Source organism: Pelecanus crispus, chromosome 1 (assembly GCF_030463565.1).
Source record: "Pelecanus crispus isolate bPelCri1 chromosome 1, bPelCri1.pri, whole genome shotgun sequence".
Classification (NCBI taxonomy): domain Eukaryota; kingdom Metazoa; phylum Chordata; class Aves; order Pelecaniformes; family Pelecanidae; genus Pelecanus; species Pelecanus crispus.
Genome location: NC_134643.1, coordinates 10,434,428 through 10,458,263, shown reverse-complemented (window position 1 = coordinate 10,458,263; position 23,836 = coordinate 10,434,428). Strand labels below are relative to the sequence as shown.

General features: G+C 36.8%; 1 protein-coding gene across 1 annotated transcript in view; it reads right to left on the bottom strand.

Annotated features, from left to right (window-relative positions):
• The window catches only part of SEMA3A (semaphorin 3A), a 170,717-nt gene that overhangs the window by 20,413 nt on the left and 126,468 nt on the right, over window positions 1-23,836 (bottom strand). The window contains exons 8-13 of the mRNA XM_075727722.1: window positions 13,206-13,348; window positions 11,923-12,037; window positions 11,755-11,824; window positions 10,556-10,700; window positions 6,002-6,221; window positions 471-562 (exon numbers count right to left, since the gene is read on the bottom strand). Of these exons, the coding sequence (XP_075583837.1) occupies window positions 471-562; window positions 6,002-6,221; window positions 10,556-10,700; window positions 11,755-11,824; window positions 11,923-12,037; window positions 13,206-13,348 (785 nt within the window). The remainder of the gene's footprint in view (window positions 1-470; window positions 563-6,001; window positions 6,222-10,555; window positions 10,701-11,754; window positions 11,825-11,922; window positions 12,038-13,205; window positions 13,349-23,836) is intronic.

The window sequence follows — 23,836 nt, the reverse complement described above, 5'->3', positions numbered from 1 at the left end:
CTTTCTTGGTTTCTCACAGTATTAGGCATAAGAAAACTGTGCAGACCACCATTTTTTCCAAAGTATCTTCCTAGAGTTACATTATGCTGATAGTCTGAATGCTGTTAAGAGTTTATGCATTTATGAAATTCGTGTATTGCATATCTCTGTGGGAGAAAACAGACAGACATTATTCCCAGACTTGCACAGATACATATTTAACTGAAGCATGTAATGGCACTAAGATTCAGAGGTACTAATTTACTTTTTAAACCACAAAACAAGAGCCCAGAATGCCATTTCTTTTATCATTAACCTCCAGCTAGCACTGAATGTTTCAAGGTTTATTTTGACTAGTGTCTGGGTCTCTAAATGACAAGCTAATTAGAGGGGTATGCCAGGCTATTCCTTGGCTAGACTGCAAGGAGTTTAGTTTGCAGCTGTCCACAGAGAAATCTACAACCTGACACTTGAAATTTAGCTGCACTTACCCGAAAGACTGTCATTTCTTCCAGCAAGACTTCCTCTAATTCATGCCAAGTCTCCTTAGGAATTGAAACCACTTTAAGAACTGTTCCAATATCTTGAAAAGGAAAAAAAAAGTTTTCAGGTGCTTAAGAAGTGTATTTCAGTTTCAGAGCAGCCAGAGTTTCTTGTAGTATGTAATTATTTCACATATAAACATTGTGAAGCTGCATATCACTGAGTACTCATTGTTCAAAATACCAGCTGCTATTTAAAATAACCTAGAAAATCATTGAATTTTAGTAGGACATTTCATTGAAGTCTTTCAATTATCAAAGTGCCACAAAGAAGATAAATACTACTATAGTTATTAAAGAATGAAAAGGACTGAAATACTATTTAAGTGACAGTATAAAATAACAGATGTTTTGGTTATTTAGTTGATGAAGGAAATGCACTAAATTTACCCAGGCATGTCTTATTATCCATTTTAAATATGATGTTTGTCATTCTTAAAATGCATACGACGATGCTGTCAGAAGGCTCAATATGGACATAAAAACATCTGGACAAATGTTGTTAGACAGATGAAGCTGTTAGATCTCTTAAGTACAGGAGACCTTCCCTGTGTCAAACAGTACCTAAGATGTATAAGCCCCTTAAGGCGTCTATATTGCTCTTTGTGTTAGATACTAGCCTTTGTTGAGGGGTAAAAAGTAATACAGCTTATATCTTCTCTTTTAGAAATAGGTGTGTGCCAGCATTTTAATACATTTAATACATTTACATTCTTGGGGTTTTGCAATTGGCTTTAACATGAACAAGGTCAACACTTGAAATTCCAGAACTACAGCCTTTGGTTTTGCGAATAGTTGCAACTTAAGACCATCTCTGTTTTACAGCTTCTGCATCTGTGATTTACTTGTTTGTTTCCATGAACAGAATTTTCAGGGAACAACAACAAAAAAAGAATCATTTCTAAGTTGGTACGCATCACTGCAGACTCTCTGAAATGGAAATACTCTGTATGACTTTTCTTCTTAACCAGCCAAGTGTAGTGCCATGTAAATACATCATAGGAATAACAACTACATCCCCGAGGACTTTTCATGTTGCGCATTCTATAGCAGTAATAGCTTAGGAAAATACAAGGCATTTTCAATGGATAAAATTCTCAAAGTAACAGAACTATAAAGGTCAACATTCCTAAAACAAGAATTAATCATCAATTACACAAAATCAAAACATATTTTGCATGTATATATATTTGTGTGTTAGTTGAAACATCTGATTAAAAAGATGACAACTCACCATTTCTATATTGAAAATATGTATAAAATTGAAACAAACATTATACAGGTTGAAAATATTTGTATAAGGTGACTAACTTAAAAGCTATTGATTTCATGAGAAAATTCTGGAATTTCAAATTCTTTACATGAATTTGGATTAAAATATTCCAGAAATCCTAGAATATCCTGTAGAACTAAGATTTTCCATCTGCTCCCCTTTAAGAGAAGTGGTGGAGTCACCATCCCTGGAAATGTTCAAACAACGGGTAGACATGGCACTTTGGGACATGGTTTAGTGGGCATGGTGGTGGTGCGTTGATGATTGGAATGATGATCTTAGAGGCCCTTTCCAATCTTAATGATTCCTAGTTTTAACTTTCATTATAAATAATCCAGCCACCAAGCCAGGAAACATGAAATTGCTACTCTACCCTTAATTGGTTTAGTGGTGGACTTGGTAGTGTTATGTTAATGATTGGACTGGATGGCCTTAAAGGTCTTTTCCAACCTAAACGATTCTATGATTCTAAGAAGATGTTGGTTTCTAAGTACATATTTTCGGAAGTTTAGAAAGAAGTGATTTTTTTTCCCCACAAAATATGTATATCACTGTTATCTTTCATTAGTCACAAATTCATAGATCCTTTTTTAAAAAAGAAAAAACAGTTCTTTATTAAAACAACAAAGCAAAGCACAACTTTCTTTTTATTTAGGCAGCTACATGTACAAACTAAACTAGTAAAATATACTAGATAAGTTGTTTTGGAAGTGTTTTTCATTATGGTTACTACTACTAACTGAATATATTTAATTCAAGAAATATTGAGAACAATACAGAACAAATGCAATATAAACTTTAAAACAAGAAGAAAAAAAATCCACATTTCTACAAGAGTAATTCAGAACAACAGATAATTTAATGTTAGTTACATTTGTAATTTAATGGCTTAATTAATTTCCTTAATTATCCTGATAATTTGATGACTGTGGTTTTGAGGAAAATACATTGTATGAGTAAAAAAAGAGAACTCTGATCTAATAAATAAGCAATGTGTCATGACTGTATTCTGTATGTAAGACTGTCCTCAGTCACAATCCATCAAATGCCATATTCTAGAGATAAAGAAGGATTTTTGATAAAACAGCACAAGGGACTCTGTGGAGCTTGCGTTGGGCACTGAGCAGACATGAGTTCCCCACATAATGTTTCAAAAAAAGGCCTGACTTTGAAGTGGATCCTGTAACAATTACAGTTGCTTGATGCTTGAGAAAGCCTCTGAGGTCAAAGATACACTGTGTTAATCACTACGGCGACTCTCACCAGGACACAGGTACCAAAGTGGGGCTTTATCTGAGTTCTAGATCAAGTTTTACAGAGTAGTATTTCAAAGAATTTCACACAAATGGAATCAGGCTTCTCCTCTAGGATCAATAGGCTCTGCTCAGCAAGATAAGATTACTGTTATTAATTTGCTTTACTGACAGATGTACCTTGACTGTGCCAAATGATCCCAAACATCAGACACTCAGGATATGCATTAAGTGCATATCTAAAATCCGTTTTTTTCCTGATATGATTTCAGGCATGTTGATATGATTTTATTTCCATTGTGAAACACACTGGTACAATCACAGTGGGAAAGAAACTGCTTGGCTAAAGATTTCACCCACAGGAAAGGAAAATGTGACCACACTGGATGGCTATTAATTATGTTGTGTTCAATTATCATCAGTTATTCAATGAAAAGGAAACAAAAGTATTTCTTCAACATACTGAAGTTCAGCAGCATGTGGGAATAATGTAGATTGCTGCAACAGCAATGGGAAAATACAGAGAAATGTATCTAATCTGATGGGACAGACCTGCATAGAAAAATCCAGTCATACCCCAGAGAGTTTAATTCTGGCTTTGTCATAGGTTCAGATCATCAAGTGGGAAACTGGACTGTGACTAGAGTCCCTAATCTGGTCCCTAGTTTGTTCTTTGTTTGGGGAAGATGTAATATGCACTGATTGTGTATCTGTTTCCGGTTCCTTTGACTTTGGCTGGCTGGCTCAGTGCAGCTTCCTAGCAGAAGGCAGGCAGGGCCTCAGTTCTGCCTCTTTTCCTTGCCCTCTGTGTGGAAGATGCCCTTTCCTCATTCTGAAAACTGCAATAAGGACGGTGAGCTCAGAGGAGCACGGAGCACCTTTTGTGCCCCAGCTCCAAGCACAGATGTTGTAATGCCTGCTCTTGTCCCATGAGGGTATAACCTCCTGCTGGAAGAAGAAAAGTTTCTATGGACAAAAGTAATATTTCAAGAAATAATAACACTATGCACTTACGAAGCTGTGTTTTTGGTGCTGAAATCACTTTGGCAAGTGCAATTAATAATCTTTCAATACTTTTACAGTTCTTGGGCACAAATATCAGCAATGTTGGATGAGATCCAGAGCACTTACCACACACCTGAATATTAGTGGTTTAGGGAATTGAGTGCCTAAATTCCCAACTCAAAGGTAAGAGCTAAATATCATTGAGGCTCTTTCAGAGGGAGACTTTGCCTGACTAATTTAGATAAGAACCACTATACATAATGATAACTATCTAAAAGCTATAGCTCAGGTTTAAACAAGTCTTCCTGTACTGTCTGAAAACAGACAGGAACTTCTGCATAACTATTTGTCTTACTCTAATAGAGGTCTCAAAGAAAGTACAATGAATCTCTCTCTGGAAGTACTTATCTGTCTCCATTGCAGAAGCCAAGGCATCTTTCTTAGACCGAATGCCAAACTTTGGTGAGATAAATGCCACCTCTTGTGCTCAAGATATAGACATAAATCAGCTCTTTATGTTTGTTCTGCATCATATTCTGGATGCTGAAGGGCTTGTCTCCTTCACTTCACAGCCAAGGGGAGTATTGCCATTCATTTTTTTTCTGGGCTGAATCAGGTCATGGAAGACTTGTTGAAAGGCATAAAACTGCCAGTTGTAGATGGCATTGAAGTCTCTAATGTGTGATGGAAAGTATATGTGTTGTGAAAAATCAAATGAAACTACTTTTCAATGTTTTATGCAAGAAGATATTGTAGCACTGGTGTCTAATAACTCAGTTCACAGCTTTAAAGAGCTGGAACACTTTCTGCAGAGCTGCATTTCCTGCAGTAAATGTTCTAAATTGCTACGCATGCACTGTGTTTGGTACACAAAGCTTCATCAGCTCTCAGTTTACTCATAATATATTTCAGGCATCAACATGAAAGAGATCTTGAAATTTATTGCTTTGGAAATCTGACCCCAGGACTAGAGCACCAGAACTGTACTTAAAGCCAGTCAAAAATTGGACTGTTATAAGACAGACAGCCAGACAGATATTTTTTGGTCCAAATCTGAAAAGAAACAATTGGGTTTTGGTTTGATTTATTTTGAATTCATGATGCCAATGTCTAATTACTAGCACTTATGTTCAACAGAAGTTTAAAATACTTTTATTCAACATAACTGAAACACCAGCCAACCAATGCAAAATCTTCAAAGGTGGAGAAGCAGATCCACCAACTGCTAATCAGTGTAGCTCTGAAGCCTCTGAACCTAAGCAATGGCATATCAGCTAATTTCTGGCCACTGTTATTTCTTATCATTACCCTTCTGGAAAGGATGCCTTTTCTGAGTGCATATTTCCACTTTTGATAAAATGCCCAAACTGTATGATTCTGAAAATGTTTTGGAAAGGATATCAAGTTTCTGTTTGAATACCAACTTTTCTGAAAACACTTTGTATGTGCCAGATATCTTCATCTTAAGCAAAAAGATGCACTCTTCTGGCTAAAGAGCTGGGCATCTTAAGGCAATACTTGAAATACTTGAAAGGCACACAAGACATTTCCCATACCTGGATACTTGCCTTATTCATGCTAATACTTCTTATGCTGTACTTCAAAATTGGTGCCTCAAAACCTGCATTTTAATACTAAATTATAATTAATAAGGCAAGATATTTCTAATAAAATTCCCTAATAACAGTAGTTGAAAAGAGAGTCGTTTGATCTTAATCCAGTTGGCAAAGCTCCTAAAGAATTAAGCTATGTAGGCTATGGCCTGAACCTGTTACAGTGAATGTATGTAACAAAGACCTCCCCACATGCACAGTTTTGAGTCTTGCCCCAAATTTTCACAGGTATACACTGTTCTGTCAGTGTTCTGTCTTTCAGAGTATGAAATTTTATCTGATCTATGTCTCCACAATGCCTGGAGGAGTGTACAGTGTAGATTCAAGATTTCTCACCTGTGCCAATGAACATCACATCATATTGGCCATCTTCTGCATCTACTCGATCTACTACTATCTGTGTGAACTGGTAATCCACGTCAGTTTTGATCATGATTGGACGGTTGTTGATGGGGAATACTGGGTTGTACATGGCTGGATGACTTCTTGCAAATGTTATAACTTCATCAGGAAGGTCCTTGGTGGAATCAAAGCCTCCAAATGTTTTACTGGGACACTGGAAATAAAAAAGAAAGTGTTTTACATTTTATTAACTATCACTAGAAACATATTAGAAATACATTTCATTACAATCATCCTAACTACTGCAGTCTATAATTAAATATGACAGGGGATCTGTGTTTCATGACAGACAGCAAAAGTTAATTCTGTCACTAAAAGTCTCTTTTTTTTTCATTTTGGATTTAAATCAATATGGTTAACAGAATGTAAATGATACTCATACATCATTTTTCTTACTACTATGCAGTGCGAAAGGATTTTCAGTCATTTACTGTTCAGTATTAGTCTTTAATTGGCAGAAGGTAGAAATCCTGAATTATCTAAAATCGTTCATTACGAGACAAGCAATTTCAGTATTCGGTTATGTAAACAACAAAAATGTAATTAATTATGACACCATCTTAGTTTCAAAGTATTGTCTTCAGAAACTGACTGGAAGTCAATTCCTCTCTGAGGAACCAAATCCTTAAATGCTGGGACAATTCCCTGTTCTACTGATCCTAAAGAACGCCTCCTGTGAATGTTGCTGATGATACTGTCCATGTGAACAGTTAGGTGAGATGAGTCTCGGCAAAGAACTGAAATAACTGCTCATTGATGTGTTCTGCGCAGTAACAGAAAAGTTGGTGTCCCCTTGGGGTTAATCTGGTCCCCATGAAGTAACACAGTAAAGAGTCCTTTTGCCCCTTTATATAGCTATGGGTGGGCCAGAGAGTTTGGCCTCTAATCTGTGAAAAGCGGAGGGTTCTGCTTTTCACGTTTTGCTCACATTCTCCCAATGTGAGCAAAAAATAGAGGCTGAAAAGCAAAGAGAGGTAAGACCATGGCTTTGGTAGCCGCAAAAATATTCCTCCACTTTCACCTACTACATGCCCCCATGGGGAGACTTGAGGACTGTGGCTACTCACCACCATTTGCCCTCATCTCTTCTGTAGAACTGGTAAGTATTTTATGAGCAATCAGAGGTTACTTTAATGTAAGTATTAGTAGGGTGTTAGTAATATTGAATGGGTGAAGAAAATGAGCCAAAAAGGTATTAAATCACCAGTCTGAAGATACTCAGCAAAGAACTTGGTGTTCAGATACCTATTTAAGACATATAAAACTCTGAAACCCAGTTGACAATAATTATGTTTGCAGCATTTGAACCTGAAATATAAACAGCTGGTGTTAAAATGCCCTAGATAATTTGCCCTTTATATCCACCTATAGAATAACTTCCAATTAAAATAAAAACCTAGAGGACAACATCTTATTAACCAAGAATCCAGACCTTGCAGGATGCTCAGCAGAAGAAATCAATTGTCTTTGCTATCACCTTGATCCAAATTATTAATAATTCATCAGAAGTGAAATTAAAAAATCAATGTTGTCAAAAGGACTAGTTGTTATACGCAGCAAAGGGATGCTTCCAGCATGGACATATAAAGTGTAATTGTCCCTTTTTGGCATATTTGTTACTAAGCAAATTCACGCATTCTTTTCCATTACATGGTATGGAAGGGAGGAAGGGAGGGAGGGAGAGTATTTGATTAGTGCGTGTGGAGCAGACTAAGCAGAAAGCAAGTTAGTTATCTACTTTACTGTGTCAACATTTTTCAGCCTTTTTATTATTATATATTCTTGCTCTCTTGTACAGAAATATTACAAAAAGAAAATCAGATAGGCTTTTTATAATCATTGGCCAAACCATTGTGTGTCTCAAAAATTGTGTTTAAAATTCTAGACTTCCATTTTAAGTTTGTTTTACATCTCAATTAATATTCTAACTACAGTTCAACACTAATTACTCAGATTAATTAGATAATGATTAATTAGATAATATATGTAAAGTGCTTTGAGTATAAAAATCACTACACAAGAACTAAGTATTGTTAATTGCAGCTGGGCAAACACTGAAAAAAACAGTAAATGAATATTCATTTCAATTTTAAGTAAATGCATTTCAGCTGTGTTTCAATTGCTTGAATATTTACTTTCTGGCTCATTTTCTAACAAAGGATTTTACTTGCAGCAATGTTGACCAAGATACATTTTATGCAGAAAAGTCATAAAACTAGAATTAGTGTCATAATTCTGTGTGTTTAAATGAGACTCCCAATTCTGAAAGCCAGATTACTCCTTGGATCCCCTGCTTTTCTGAGAATAAAAAAATGACCGTAACTTTGTGTCTTTACATCTAAAGTTTAGATGTAAGTGCATACCTGGACTAGGCTGTGGTTCACATTCATCCCACCCCACTTTAGGAAACTGACTGAGATGAAATCAAACCCTCATTGCTATAACTCCCTCCCTTTTCAATGGAACGAAATGAGCACCATCCGTACGTGAGATTTAGCCCATCCATAGTCCAAATTGCTTGCAGAGGAACCTCAACTCACGTAGAATAGAATAGAATAGAACAGAACAGAACAGAACAGAACAGAACAGTTGTCCTGAGAAGGAAAGTCCTGTCACGTTTACTTACGTTATGGTCTCAAAACCAGGATACACAACGAAGACTTTATCCTTGATGCTAGTGACAGGACTGATTTTGATATTAATGGGTCTAGGTCAAGCTAATTAGCAAGGCGCTTCATCAGAACTCATGTTTGTATACCTAATCAGTCCCACTGATAACAAGGAAATAGAAAGCTTTCAGGTGCCAGAAGGCACACATGAATACAAATATCATGAAAAAAGTTTGGAGAAATTATCTTGATCTTGGATTCCAGCATAGTCAAAGAACGCTTGCATTTAATATCCACTTCCAATTGCTGGTCCCTGGTATGCTATGTCAGGCGTTTTGATCAGTCAGGAGGAGGTAACTAGGCTATCCCCTAACTGGCTTATTAGGGAATCCAACATAATAAATCAATAGTTACATTTTGGTAGGAACAAAAAGTTCTCTAGTCATAACCAAAGATAGACTCTTGGTACCCTGATACAGAGAAAACTTGAGCTCTGTAGCTGCATTCACAGAAACTCAGATATGAATTCAGGATGAAGTACCTCATTCAACATGAGGTATATACAAAAATCCTCCCTCCTCTCACAAATATTGTTAAAAAAAAAAACAAAACAACGAAAGACTTCTATGGATCATAAAGGAAAAATCCTGGCAACTTCTTTGTTAAATGTGAAGCTGATATAGAATTGATATAGTAATTAAAAAAACCAAACCTAAAACCTTCAGCATCAAATGAGAAATGAAACCTCTCTTATGCTGCAGAGCTTGTATTTGAACTCTGGAAAAAATTAGGAATCCCTTTAGCAGTGGTAGTGAGGGAGTGAGGAGTGCTGAGCAATCTGGCTGTCAGGGAGCCACTGTTTTCTTTTACTTAGGAAGTCATTTTCATTAGCCTGGGCATATATATTGTCTAACTGTTGGAGATCAGGTTTGAAAGAACAATTTCAAAACATACCAGACAAAAATAGAAAATCTGATGGTTTAAAAAAAAGGATCCAAGTCACTCCTGGTTTGTTTTGCGCTTTATATTTAAGGACACTTTTAAAAGAATATTATAGACAAATACATTATTTACATTTACATTTATATGTTTATATGAATACATGTGTACACATATATTTAGTCTTCAGCAATGATAGTTCAGAACTTAAATGGGTCAAGCTAATTTATACTAGCTAAGGAGCTACCACAATGTATACAAATAATGTTTTTTTCATAAATGTCCCATCTTCTCTAGTAATTTCAGAGGCAGTTAAATATTTCTAGAATGTGATGACATCAGCTGGGAATTGTAAATATGGATGTCTTATATACAGTGATATTTTAGTCATCCATAAACTAGAAACAGAAACAGGTAGAAAGATAGATTTTAAAAAATGCCAGTGGAAGTTAGAAATTATTAGTCACTCTATCATCCATTGCAGAAATATCTGTCTTACTGTACTAGATTTAATGTCGAGAACAATTGAAAATTTCTTAACAGCCAGGCAGATGCTCTGTTTTCTGTTCATTCTCACGAAGAATGGCTCAGCCAATACTTGGAACAAAGACAAATTCCAAGGAAAGGATAATGCAGTAATTTATTAAACATTTGACCTTCAGTAAAGTTCTCCAGCCATTGCTCAAACTTCTGCTGAAGTTGTTAATATGAATGCCAAAATTAAAATCCAAATGAAGCTGCTATTGCATTTTCGTACTTTACAAGAAAATCAGTACATTTTGGACCTGGAGGAATTGTTAGCTTTCCCTTCTGCCACCCTATCCATTTCATTGTCTTTTTCAGTTTCTTGTCTGGATCTCAGCTCAAGGACCATGTGAAGTATGAAAATATTTTCCACAGTTTTCCCTTTTTAGATTACTATATTTCTTAGGGTACTTACAGTTCCTGGCCGTGGATATGGCACTCGCCCTTGGTAGGGAACCCACTGGTAGTTTGGGCCATCTCGGTGGGCATAGGGACCAAGAAATACCCTTCTCACATCAGTCATGCTGTACATACACACTGCTGACCCTTTGAAGATATTACTAAAAATGAGGAGAGAAGAAATCAAGTCAGGTTCTCTAAATTATCAGTCAGTTTAATCGAGTGGAAGAGCTATGGGAATAGCAGCTTGTTGCTTTCTAATTTATTGCATGTGCTGATTATCAAAACTCTGACATGCTCTCAGGGCAATCCTAACTCACCTCCTGTGAAAGTTCAGCATAGCTGATACGATCTCTCAGACATTTTCCTAAGCAGATGGCTGCTATTCCACTATTTAAAACATACTGTCTCCAGAAGGCCAAAGCCCCAGTTTGAGTGAACTTCAATGGGGCTGTCCCTAGAGGACTATTCAATTCTTTCCTACACTTCGCACTTTTCTATTTTTTTAGCAGTCTTTTCTGTCATTTGGGCAGCACACATACAAACTTCAGTGTTGTTTCTTACCTTGAGATTTCTTACAGAAGACAGTAAGGACATGTAAATCTCCTTCTTCCATGCCTGGCTATCACTAGAAATATTGTTTCTGTTTAGTACCTAAAACTTTTGTCCACAGATAAATGTGGCAATGCAACCAGTACTGCAAACCTTCCTCAGGCCAAAGCCACAAGTATAGATTTGTCCTTGGTGAAAGCACAACAAAACCAAAACATTCAAGTCACAGTTATATGTGATTCAATAACAGAACTTTCGAAAGAACATTAGACTTTCCAGATTTCAACAATATTTTTACTAATATGTCCTTGAGAAGCCAGTTTCTCACACCACAGATTTTCTATTTTACCCTGCCCCCAAAACCAAGCATATTTATGCTTGTGTTGTTTCTCTAGGTCTGTGTGGGAAGGGCTACAAATTCTGATCCCCACTATAAAAAGCCAATTCAACAGCAAGAATAGCCTGAGAAACCGATAGTCTTTGTGATTACTATCTTCAGAGTGATGATGTACATTGCTCATAAGAAACCTAATTCGTTACTTCTTATTGCCACTGACTTTTCAGTTCACAGGTTAAGAAAATTTTGTGTTTCTTAAAGATATTTTTAACAAAGAGACCCCACTAAACCAAGTTTCTATGCAAGTAAAACGGTATGTTCTATACCTGGAAGTTGTGAACACTCCATAGACTATTGGATTTTTGGGGTCTTTTGAGTTCATTAGGAACACATCCTCTGTAACAATAAAAAGAGACAGAAAAGCAAACTAAATTAAATTCATATGGATAATACCTGAAAACATTTCTGCATTCAAAACCATTTCTGCCACTTACGTAGTTCATCAAAGTGCGTATCAATGCCATTGGGCCCTGGCACGGAACAAATCAGACGTGCTTTGAGGAAAGTTGTCCATTTGTTAACAAGGCTCCTGTGCCCACCAAAGTCATTCTAATAACAAAAGTATTTTGCATTAATATCTAGTAACAGTCTTTGTCTGAAGTATCAACAGAGTCAGAGAAAATATAGTAAATAACCACAAGATGCTACTTACAGAAAAGAATTCACGTTCTACATACAAAAGCATTACATTGTCAAAACCACTAATTCTGAATTGCTTTTATTTTACATTGTATTGCTACATATTTCACAGTAGTACATAGTTTAAAAACCAAAAACAAACCCTCCCAAACCTTTTTATATATTGTAATACATATATAACACTGGATAAAAACAGACAGGCAGAATATTTTGCTCCAGAGCTCCCAGGCTGCCATGTCCTGGTAAAGCTTAAGGGGTTTATTATTCTTAACTGGGCAGGAACAAAGTAGAAATGCAAGCTACAAGTGAACAAAGTAGACAAAAATGCCAGAACAGTGGGATCAGTTGTTTAAGCTGCAAAACTTATGAATAAAGTGCACACAAGGACTCCTTACTTAAGGCGTAATTGGTTTTCAAGCATCTACCTCTGGTTTTGAGGAGATAAATTGAAATTGTGTTTATGGATTAACATGAAATTTTACTGTAAACATCATAGTTGCAAAAGCTACAACATTTATTAATATAATTTCATTTGTAGAAATCTTCTTAAAAGTCTGTCAGAAAAATATTTGGACGTTTATCGGTGTGGATGAATGATTCAATGTGCAGTCATTAAGGGTCTTCTGAATGGTTGCCCATTTCTACAGCTAAGTTTAAACAATTGTTTTGTTAAATCTTCCTTTGCCTCTGTTTTAAAGATTTTCACTAATGTGGGAATGGAAAGCTATTAACATTCCTTTAAAAAGTAAATTCTTCAAATGTTTCTGGCCTACCTGGAAGTATCACATTTCCTGTAAAAGATTCTTTTGCAGACACGTTCTGAGCCTCAGAAGATGCCTATGACTTTTTAAACAAAACTTTGTAGTTTGTGAAGCTTCCCCAAACAGAGAAGAACTGAATAGTATACCTTTGGGTGTGTTATCCACTAACTATTTTTCACTTGGGATGATCTCTGCTTTAGCATAATGCCAGTGTTAATACTGAATAGTTTATAGGCAAGAAAATGCAGTTTCTAAAAATCACTTGCAAAGCATCCTGCAAGTGCATTCAATCTCACATGAAGAAGTCATCATTTTACCTTGCAGATCTGCCCTATTCTGGCATGAGTGGCTTTTCCAGTGTGCTCTCCATCAATTGCATTTTCACGGAAGAAGAAATAGATTTTGTCATCTTCTGGATTGTCACTCTCTGGTATCAGGTGAGCGCTAATAAATCTAGGATCTGAGAAGACAATGCCATTGTGCACATTAGTACTCCATTAATTGAATCACTTGCCTTCCTTATATAAACGAATTGTGATTTTGCTTCCCAAGAATCAATCTTTGCATCAAATGGCAAATATATCTATATTAGGTACATCATCAGCCATTAACATGTGACAGGTATTTACATTCCTCTAATCTTTAATACATAGAGGTTTTTGCTACAGACACCTAATGAACAGATCTTAACTTTATTATTGGAGCAATTAAACTTTCATGAAATCTCTTTACAAATGGTTGTATAACATTATAGCATGGCTTCCTAACTTCATGTATTTATTACCAACATTTTTGTTGGTTCTTTGGATGTTTTGACTTTGGTCAGTAATCTTTCTGTATGTGTCGCACATAAAATGAGAGAATTATTGAGACAAATGTAATATTCCTAACTTTAGGAATAATGAAGAATATATAAAGTATTTTACATCTAGAAAAGTATTAATGTGTTACTGTCAAAAAAATGAATTAAAAAATACAGTTTTTATTGATATTGTCCACTTCCACACTATGATATACCAAACCCCAACATTTTTGTCTCATTTTCAGAAGAGAAAAGCATTTTTGAATTTCTATGCAAGTTGTTGAAATACTTTGTCTTGTCATTTTTTTAAAGATTTTTTTTTTCATAGAAAACCTTTATTTCTTGGCAGTTAGAGTGACAACATTATTTGGTGATAAAGAAGATACATCAAGAAGCGAAAATACATAAAATGCAGGCATACTGATTAGTTATGTAAGAAATGGTGGAAAGAAGTTTTGGAAAAGAATTTTATAGAAAATGTAACAGCAAATTCATACCAGTGGTGAATCTGGCTCATCACTCTATTTTACAGAGATACTTCAGCTGGTATCTTTCACTATATTTGGAAAAAGAAGGCATATCCAACTTATTTACCAATCTGTTTTATAACCATTTTACATCCTGCTGGGATAATTAACTGTGAACTATATTTAACTACTCAGAGTCCTGTTCCTATGTGAAATTATAAGCTATTTTAGTGTCATGCATTAACATCTTCTCAGTATATGTTTATTGCCATATAGTTGTGAAAATAATGAACTGTACTTTGTTTTGCCAGTTTGCACTAGCTGTCCTGTGAAACCCATTGCCTTATTAAGGATGGCAGTGTTGTAAGCAACATGTTTTAATATGTTTATATATATGTATGTGTTTAGATGTTTTTATTATATGAGTATATACTGCGTAATTTGTGTGTGTGTGTGTGTGTGTGTGTGTGTATATTCTCATGTACTCTCTCTGTGTGTATATATATACCCATATACACAGTTCATGAGAATGACCATACTGGCTTAGAGCAAGGTTTACTTAGACCAATATACAGACTCCAACATTGTCCAGAAGTAATCTGGGACAAAGAAAGAATATGATAAGTACAAATAGTGCTCTCCCAGAATAATCTCTCTTCCTCCAACTATTTTCAGTGTAGCTTATTCCCTGAGCTTGGTTGCTTTCTATGTCCTTAGTAACTCTCAATAGCTTTTCATCCAGTTATCTGTCTAGACTCTTCTTGAACCTATGCAGATTTCCAGCATTCATAATGTCCTTTTGGAATTTGTTCCTCATGTATGCAATCTAATGAACTAAAACCTACTTCTGATTTTGTGTTTTGAACATTGATCTTACTAACTACATTTGGTGCCTCTTAATTCCTGTATTGGAAATACCCACAGTGTTCAAGATGTGGATGCATTGTGCTTTTATACAAGGGCTATAGAAATGCTTTTTGTTAAATTCTGTCCTTTTTCTATTAATTCCTAACCTTTAATATGGATTTGACAGTTCCTAAGCAGTAATCTGAAATTTTCGTGGAACTTTATGTGCCATAACCCCAGAACCTCACTCTTCATTGGTAATGCTCAGTCCACAACCCATCATTTTATGTGAAGATCGGCATGTTTTCCTCAAGGTTTTCCCCATGGTTTATCACTACATCATTCATCAAGAATAATTTAATTTGTCATTTGAATGCTCAGCTACCCAGTTGCATAAGATCCTTTTGTAATTCTTCACAGTCTTCCTTTGTCTCACTGTGTTGATTAACTTAGTATTGTGTGAAAAATTTTCTCATCCTGCTGCTCAACCTCTTTTTCAGGTTATTTATGAACATGTTGAACAACACAGGCCACAGAACAGATCTCTGTGGAACTGTGTCTATTACCTATTGTTTATTAAAATAAATCTTTTTAGACATCTGCAAACATAAAAAATCTGTAAGCAGCTTAAGCTCTCCACCCCAAACTACTGAGTTTAAGCTACTAAATTGACTTCCTTTCTTTCTGGCATGCATTTAATAGCCTTCAAGTTACACTGACACAAGGCCCAAGAAAAATAGTATCTAGACTATATAGTACCATGGTAAATATCTGTTATTTTATATACGATCTACCAGGGCTTTGAATGTAACTTGTATCACAAGAAACACAAGGCTACAGGTTGAAAATTTCTGCATCGCAGCCTGTGGAAGTATACAACAGAGAAAGAGGATACCCATTAGTAGACACTGGTCTGGGCTACTGGATGTGGATAACCTCTTGTATGAATACACTGTTTTTACAATCTTAAGGTCTTAACGAAAAGGGTAAAAAAAATCATTTAACCAAAACCTAAATACATTCCCAAATGGTTGAATGATTTGTTTTTAGTGCAATGGGTTTTGTAAATCACAAGATATCAAATTCTAAAATAAATCACAATATTATCAGCCATCAAAAATGTAACTTTACTTTGGCCTATGAAAATACTGTGGGGAGTCCCATTTGAGTCAATAATATTGCTGATATTTTATGGGTTATATAAACGTGCCCTCGGTTAGCATGTTATTATTCTTTTCTTATCCTCTCATAATTTTGCAGGTGAACCTAGAAACAGCAAGAGAGTCTAGCACTGAAGTAGGAATGATACAAGAATGATAGAAAAATAGTTTAAGAAATTGAAAATATATACTCCAAAGAATTGTGTCAGACTGGTAGCAAAGGAGAGGGGTGTGAGGAAGGCAGATATAACTAATGCCATAGCCAGAGCACATGTGAATATGCTTTGTATACATTTGTTATCAATGCTCATCGGGGATGAATTCAGATTTTCAGTTAGTGATTAATAATCCTGACTACATCCCTGAAAATAAAGCAGTCACACGGTCTCATAATAGAACATATCCATTGTACATCACGGAATAATTTTTGTTGAATAAAACTGGTGTTTCTTACTAAGCAAACCTCAGGCTATTTCACTATCTGGTTAAATCGATACATTTTAGTCAATAAAAGAGTGGTTCTTCATGTTATAGGCCCCTTGCTCTTGTTATCTGGTGGTGGTTGTTTTTTTCCCCCTCTTCCATATAACAGATCTATGTCTATGCAATGAAGCAAATAAAGTAAGAACAGGCTACATGTGTTGTGTTGCATATAGAAATAGATTTGTTTCCGTTCGGAATGAATATAATGATCATAAAAGCAACATCATGATTATATGTGTGGAGAGAGGTAGAGAAATGTGGTTGATAATTTTGTAGGTTATAAAGCTAAGAAGTGGGTGGTGTGAACTAGTGATCTGTAGTGTCTTCTTTATTGTGTCATTAGCAGAGGAGCTATTTGGCTTGCCTGAGGCTTGATGCGCACTTGCATTTAACTCCAGGGCTTCAGACTATGCTTACAACTAACTGTTTAGGGTCATGATGAATCAATCAGCCAGATGGCCAGCAGTCACGCAACATAGCACTCTCCATGGACTACATAACATTTTTTTATTGCTCTTCTTTGAGGAAGGGAAGGGAGATGTTGTCCACAGATGAGGGACTTCTCCTTGACTCTCCTAATTGCTCACCCATGCAGCAGAAGAAAGAATGTCATCCATGAATGTGTATGTTCAAGTATTGAGATTGCCCTGCCTTGCCCTGCAAAATTAAACAGGTTCGGTATCAAGGGGTCCCCATGGGAAGTTTAAAATAATTCAGTCAGGGTTGACCTATTTCATACATTCAACACAGCCACAAAAGAAGTGCTGGAATGAACTTCAAGCAAGTTTTGCTGAATGGAAAGTGGAACTTTGATCCAAACCCACTGGTGACAATTGTAAAAGTCAGTGCATTGCAGCTATTGTGGATAGATAGGATGACTTCAAATTTCTGTTTCTGAGTTATTGGGTATTCTGTGACTCTACAACAGCCTCCAATCTGTGAAGCGCTCAGAAATACTGTTACAACAGTTCAACACTTTCTTCTTTAAAATAGTGTCCCATTGGCTAAAAGTCCAGAAAGCAAGTTTTGGGAAAATGAATTTAAGAAATAATTTGACGACAAATATTTTGCAATGATGCATTGCTTTAAAAAACCACAAGCAGACAATGTGGAAGAGTGCTTTAAAAAACAGCATACATCAAACAAACATGTCTGAAACATGTTTAAGCATGATCAAAGGAGAAATGACGCCACGGCATAAACATGATCAAAATAAAATTACAGCTAAAAACACTTCTCTGATCTTGCAGCCAATGTGAACAAGCTAAAAATAAAAACTTGGATTTTTATTCAAAACAATTGACCTCAAGAAGCAAATTATTAAAGCACACACCTTTTTCAGACTCCTTTTTCCAGTTGTCTTGGCTGTGGGGCTATTTCTCAGATCCCACACGACACCTTTCTAGCACCACTTTTTGTGTGCCCTCCTGCAATTACCAGCTCTGCAGACATTTCACTGGCAGCAGCCCATTAAACTGTCCTTCATGAGAAATCTGGCTCTTTATGAAAATGACGCCTTGGTCCAGCTGCCTCTATGATTTATATGCCATTGTTTGCTTAGTTAAGTAATGGAAACATGTTTTGCTTGTCTCAGCACTTCAGGTTGAGAAAAAGCTAAGGAAAATCGATCTGCATTTGTTCTTTTACAAATGTTACTCTTTAGCAGCAACAACCGCACAAAAACACACACCCCCCAATAGCAAGAAACAATAAAAGTCAGAAATTGGATTTCTAAATGAATTGTATTAGCATAGTAATGAAGATCTATAAACTTGAAGGCACAGAAATTACCTTTAGCTGTCAAGACTGAATGAGCTGAAGGAACAGAAGCTGGGGTCATCTCTTCATCACTCGACAGGAGCCAAAGGGCAGTTCTCTCAGGAAATGTTTTGTAAAGAGTTTGAACTGGATGCCCCTATTATTGTATACTTATGGTCAAAATGACTAATTTATCAGTTCACAGCAAGAAAATTCTAGGAAACTAGGGAAATTTTATGCTCAGTAAAACTGCAATTGCTATAATTTAATGAAAAGTACTGGAGGGTGACTGGGGCCCTGAGGAGAACAACAAGACTAGGGAAGCTGAAATTAAAAATTTAACAACAACAAAAATATGCAGCTACTCAGGACTTCATAAATACGTACAGTGCCTCTCTACTGAGACCCAGGATGGAGAAGCAAGCACTGTCCTCAAAAAATCTGAATCTGAAATCACAGCGAGCTCTACTACCCACAGAGAGGAGGACTTGCAACACCAGTCACAAATGTGCACAGCGGAGCCATCTGCCACGGGCGCACTCAGCAAGGTCACCAGAGGACAAAACTTTTAATGTATGGTGATGAGAGAGCTAAGCTAGTTTGTGGTTTTACACACTCAAATGTAGTTTACAAAACACTAAAGCTTTTAGTGGTGTTCTTCCAAAGTCCCTTCATTTTAATTCTTCAACTTTCACATCCCTCTTGGTGCCAATGACACAGGCAAACACAATGGAGCTCTCATGGATTCAGGGCTTACAGTGAAGCTCCTCAACAACGCAGATGGTATCAGACCACCTCCTCAAGGTGGGAATGCTCTTTGCACAAGGGATAACTTGTGGCCATTATGGAGCTAATATGCGGGTTTCGTGTCAACTTGCTTTCAGATGCTGACATAGAGAGTAGTACCAGGGGCAGACCACAGAGCAGAAATGTGATTTAAAGACACTGTCTTCAAAGCCATGGGTAGGCAAAGGTGGATGCGTGGCATGCAGGCCATGCATGATTGAGACGTTAGCAGCTATCACATGGTAAGAAACACTATGGTTACTCATTGATGTTGCAACAGAGATTCTCATCAGAAAGAGTTTTCAAGACTGATTATATTTATCAAGTGGTTTGTCTTTGAGTCAAGCCAGACTGATGCTGAGGAACGATGATCTTAAAATACTGTGTTAGCTCTGACAGTTAGTTTCTCCTTCTTAGAAGTCATATCCCATTGTTTTAAATTATTTCTCAAGGACTAATAAAAGTAATTTTGGTGACATAGCTGGATTACATTATGGGCTAATAAGTTTAAGGTTTAGCTAAGTCTTCTTGTAATTTCAATTCCATACATATTTTTAATTTTTTTTCTGATTCAAAACTCTTTGCAGAATTAAGAAAAAAATATCTTCCTCTCTACAGAATCTGGCCCTTCTGTTTTGGTGGTGACTTGTGTGAATTTTTTTGTGACATAAAGAGAGTGCAGATTTTCAAGGATGAAAGGTATTAAAAATATTAACATATCACTCTTCCATCATTTCAATACGTGGATGCAACAGCAACATAACAAGCAAAAAGGCAGCCATAAAAAAAGACCCATAAAAAAAGACACGCAAAAGCTTGTACACATGTAAATTCCTCCACATCTCAGCACTACTCTTACATATACAGCAAAAGGAATCTCGTCATTGCGGCTTTTCAGTGCTTTGACCTTGAGTGTCCCCGGTGGATCATTCTCATTGTGAGAGACGTTAAATCTGAATTAAATAACTCCATTTTTTTAGGGAATGACTGATTTATCATTGGGGCAAAAGCAAAGAAGGGCAAGTGTGGTTCTGAGTGCTAGGAACATCCTGAGGCACACCAGCTCTGGCCGGCCAGCGGGCCCTAAGGAGACAAGAGGAAGCCCAGCAGGCCCCTCAGCCGAGGCGGCCCCCGCCGGGGCAGGGGCAGGGGCAGGGGCAGGGGCAGGGGCAGGGGTGGCGGGAGCACAGCCTTCATTTGCGGTACTTACCACCCCTAAAGCAGGGTGAACAAGCCGCTGAGCGCCAGCCAAGGCTTAAATATCCAGGCAGCGGCGCTACCCCGAGACCTCTCGCCTCCTCTGCCTCAGAGGCGTAACTCGGTATTTCTTGGGAGTAACATTTTAGCTCAGGCGGGAAGGAGAAGGAAGAAAATGGTGATCTCTGATGCACTTATCAGTTTCCGAAGCCTTTGTTCTAAAGAGGCAACAATAGTTTTGATTCCCTGCAATGACTAATTATATGGTGAAGAAAAGTGAATACAAAAGTTCGGTAAAATTATAGCTTAACTCTCAACGTAAATTAGGTTTCTCACGAAACAATGCTTATGATCTACCCACCCTATTTAATTTAAAAGAGGTGATTATTATCTCCTTACAGAACAACAACCAAAATTAACACCTCTTTTCCATTGCTGACTATGTTTTAAGGTGTTGTATATCTATCAACACTGTTAATTCGAAACTGATTTACTTGTCCCTCAGAGAGAATAATTGGGCAACTGAGAAAACTAGTGTCCTTCACAGAACAGAAAGGAAGGCTTGCAGCATACTGTCTCCATTTAGGAATACTTTAAATTTTCTGTATTTCTTAAACCTCTCTGCAGAAAAAACTGACGAGTTCCAGCTAAGAGCCTGTTTCTTCCTCTCTTGGTCATTTATCTGAAGTTCTTGACATTGATGCTTGGAAATAAAAACACTGGAAAGCTTGTGCCTTAACTGTATAACCCACATCTTTAGAGCTCTGGATGAGTGACAAAAACTAAATATCCCAGTCTTTGTGTTAAAAAGTGATGTATTAGGGGAGGAAGTGGAGCATGGAGGCACTGAAGACAAAAGATGTTTCTGATTTGGGGTATTACACACTTTTTGCAATCAAAGCCATGCTACGGGCCTGCCTTTTGTAAGCTCTGAAGATTCACAGGTGAAGCACAAGTCCCTGGAGATGCCCAAGCAGTTTATGGTAGATGACCCAAAACTCAGAGACCAAACCTGTTTCTCTCCACTAATGTGATTTTCTCAGGCCTTCCACAATGCTGAGATGTGTGATTATGTCTGGATGGAGTAGTCTTCGTCTTTGCAACTTGGAAATTAGAGGGTACGAGAAAGTGTCCCGAAGGCAGAGAGAGCATGCTGTTGCAACACCATCAGACAAACTCCTAACACAGCACGTTGCAGGAGACACGTCCCTGGCTGAGTGTGAGGAATAGCTGGGCCAAATACATTTCACTGAAGGGAAAGTGGGACAGCCTTCAGCAGTACAATTGGCAAAAGCATGAAACACCAAACTGAACAACAGTGGCTTGACAAGTATGTCTTCAGCCCCCATATATCTCCTGAGACTTAAACTCTTAAGATTTCTCTGTCAGAAATCTGTGCATATCCTGCAGAACCCTTTGTCCACACATATATTATTTTTTTTTCTGCCTACACTATGAACAAATATGGCCTTTGTGTCAAAAATCATCTATTTTCAAAATAGGAAGAAAACTTCCAAATTTTGTACTGCCAGGTTCAATTTGAATTGTGTGGAAGGGGTTGTGTAGCTGTAAAAACAATCTCCTCCCCCGACGTCATGTCAAAAAACTGGACAGGACTCTGCCATCATCTCAACTCTCAGTGAGGGATGCTCATTCATCGGGAAATGATCATCAGCCTGAGCCAGTTCCCAAGGAGTGATCCAGCAGACAACACTCCTGTAGCAATTTCCTAACCTATCCAATCTCCTGTAATTTAATTTCTTTGTTAAACCCTTTAGATTTGGCCACAAAACTGAGGTCATTTTGTCAAACTATGAAAAAGGTTTTGTTGTTATAATTAACTTTTACAGCTAGTGTAAAGCAACTTGACACAAAATCCATTAGAGTAAGATTAATGAGGGATGGCAGCAAAGACTGAAAAAGGGCTGGGTGAGTGACTGGTTTTAACTGATCTGTCAGTGTAGCCGAGCAACATAAAATGCAGTAAGGCATCTGTAAGCGGAAGCAAAACCCCTCAGCACAACCTGAGGTATTCAGTATGATAACATCAGTTATGACAATCTCTTTCAGTAGTCATGTGAGCATAATATGTGATTCCAACTTAATTTAACTTCAGTCAACATAAGGTATTAACAGGATTTGTACCCAACTGAAATAATGTACTGGTTTATTGATGATGTGAAACTGAGTTCTGCTCATTAAAAAAAAAGAGAAAGTATTTGATAGCACAGGTGTGATGAAAACCATGGAATTGCTTGAGATAGAATAGTCTTGCAACATTACCTTTTATGCTGCTCTGTCAGAAAGTTGTTCTCAAACTCTGTTTAATTGGTACGTACTTTTATTCTGTACAAACAAACCCTCCTTTCTTTTTTATTCACTGACAGCATTTCAGAAATATTTGATGTAATTACTGCAGCTTTTAAGAATGAAAACCTTCTTCGAGTAACATTGTATCAGACTCAAAATTTTAGCATTTTTTAAAAGCAGTGAGGGAGGAATTCGTAGCACACATGCTTGTGATACATAAACAGCAGGGAGAGGAATTAGCAGAAAGTTTAGCAAAAGTATTTGAAAAGCAACAAAAGAATGAAATGCCATAAAAAATATAGGTCCTGTAATAAATGGGAAAACATAGAATTTTTTTTAAAGAATGCTTTCTACTAACATGTCTGGCAAAAAAATTAAAGTTGAAAGTATGTCAAATATGGAGCAGAACTGAGTATTAATAAAGACAGCCCATTTACACAATCTTGTGAAAAAAGCTGATGCCTCACTAGTCAATGTAAAATATCTCATAGGAAGGTTTTGCCCCTTTCCTTCTCATAGAGCTTTTTCTGCCTTTAGTGGAAGTTCCTTCCGAGAAACAGAATAGGAAACAGAGACCAAAGGGGTGGGTAAGTGGAGAGAGCTGTGCCCTGTGACTGTCAGATTTTACAGTGTGTCAAATGTTATCATAGAGCTCAGGAAATATGATTAATCTCACTGACATTAGTGGAACACTTTTTACTATTTATAAAGGTATTGAATTTTGCTCAAACAGCAGTAAAAGGATCAATAAACAACAATCCTCAGCTATATGGCCATATTCACAGATAATGTATTATCACTGAATGCTTTCAAATATTTCATAAGAGCTGTGGAGTGAATGAGAAAAATATGTAATCCAGTCTTTAAAATAACTTTTCTTCTATTTTTCTGAACAATCATCTGTAAAAAAGCTCTGTTCTTGAAAGGTTATCTGGTTTCTTCTTATACCAACTCATCTAATAAAATTGTCCTACAAATCCTACTGCACTTATCTGAACAGAAAACTTTACAAACCTACCAACAGGAAATGAAATTTATATATATATACACATATGTAAAATATACTCCTCTCCACAATCCAGGAATCTAGCAAAAACACAGACCAGCCTACCACTTTAAAAGGTAAATCAGAAAGGGAA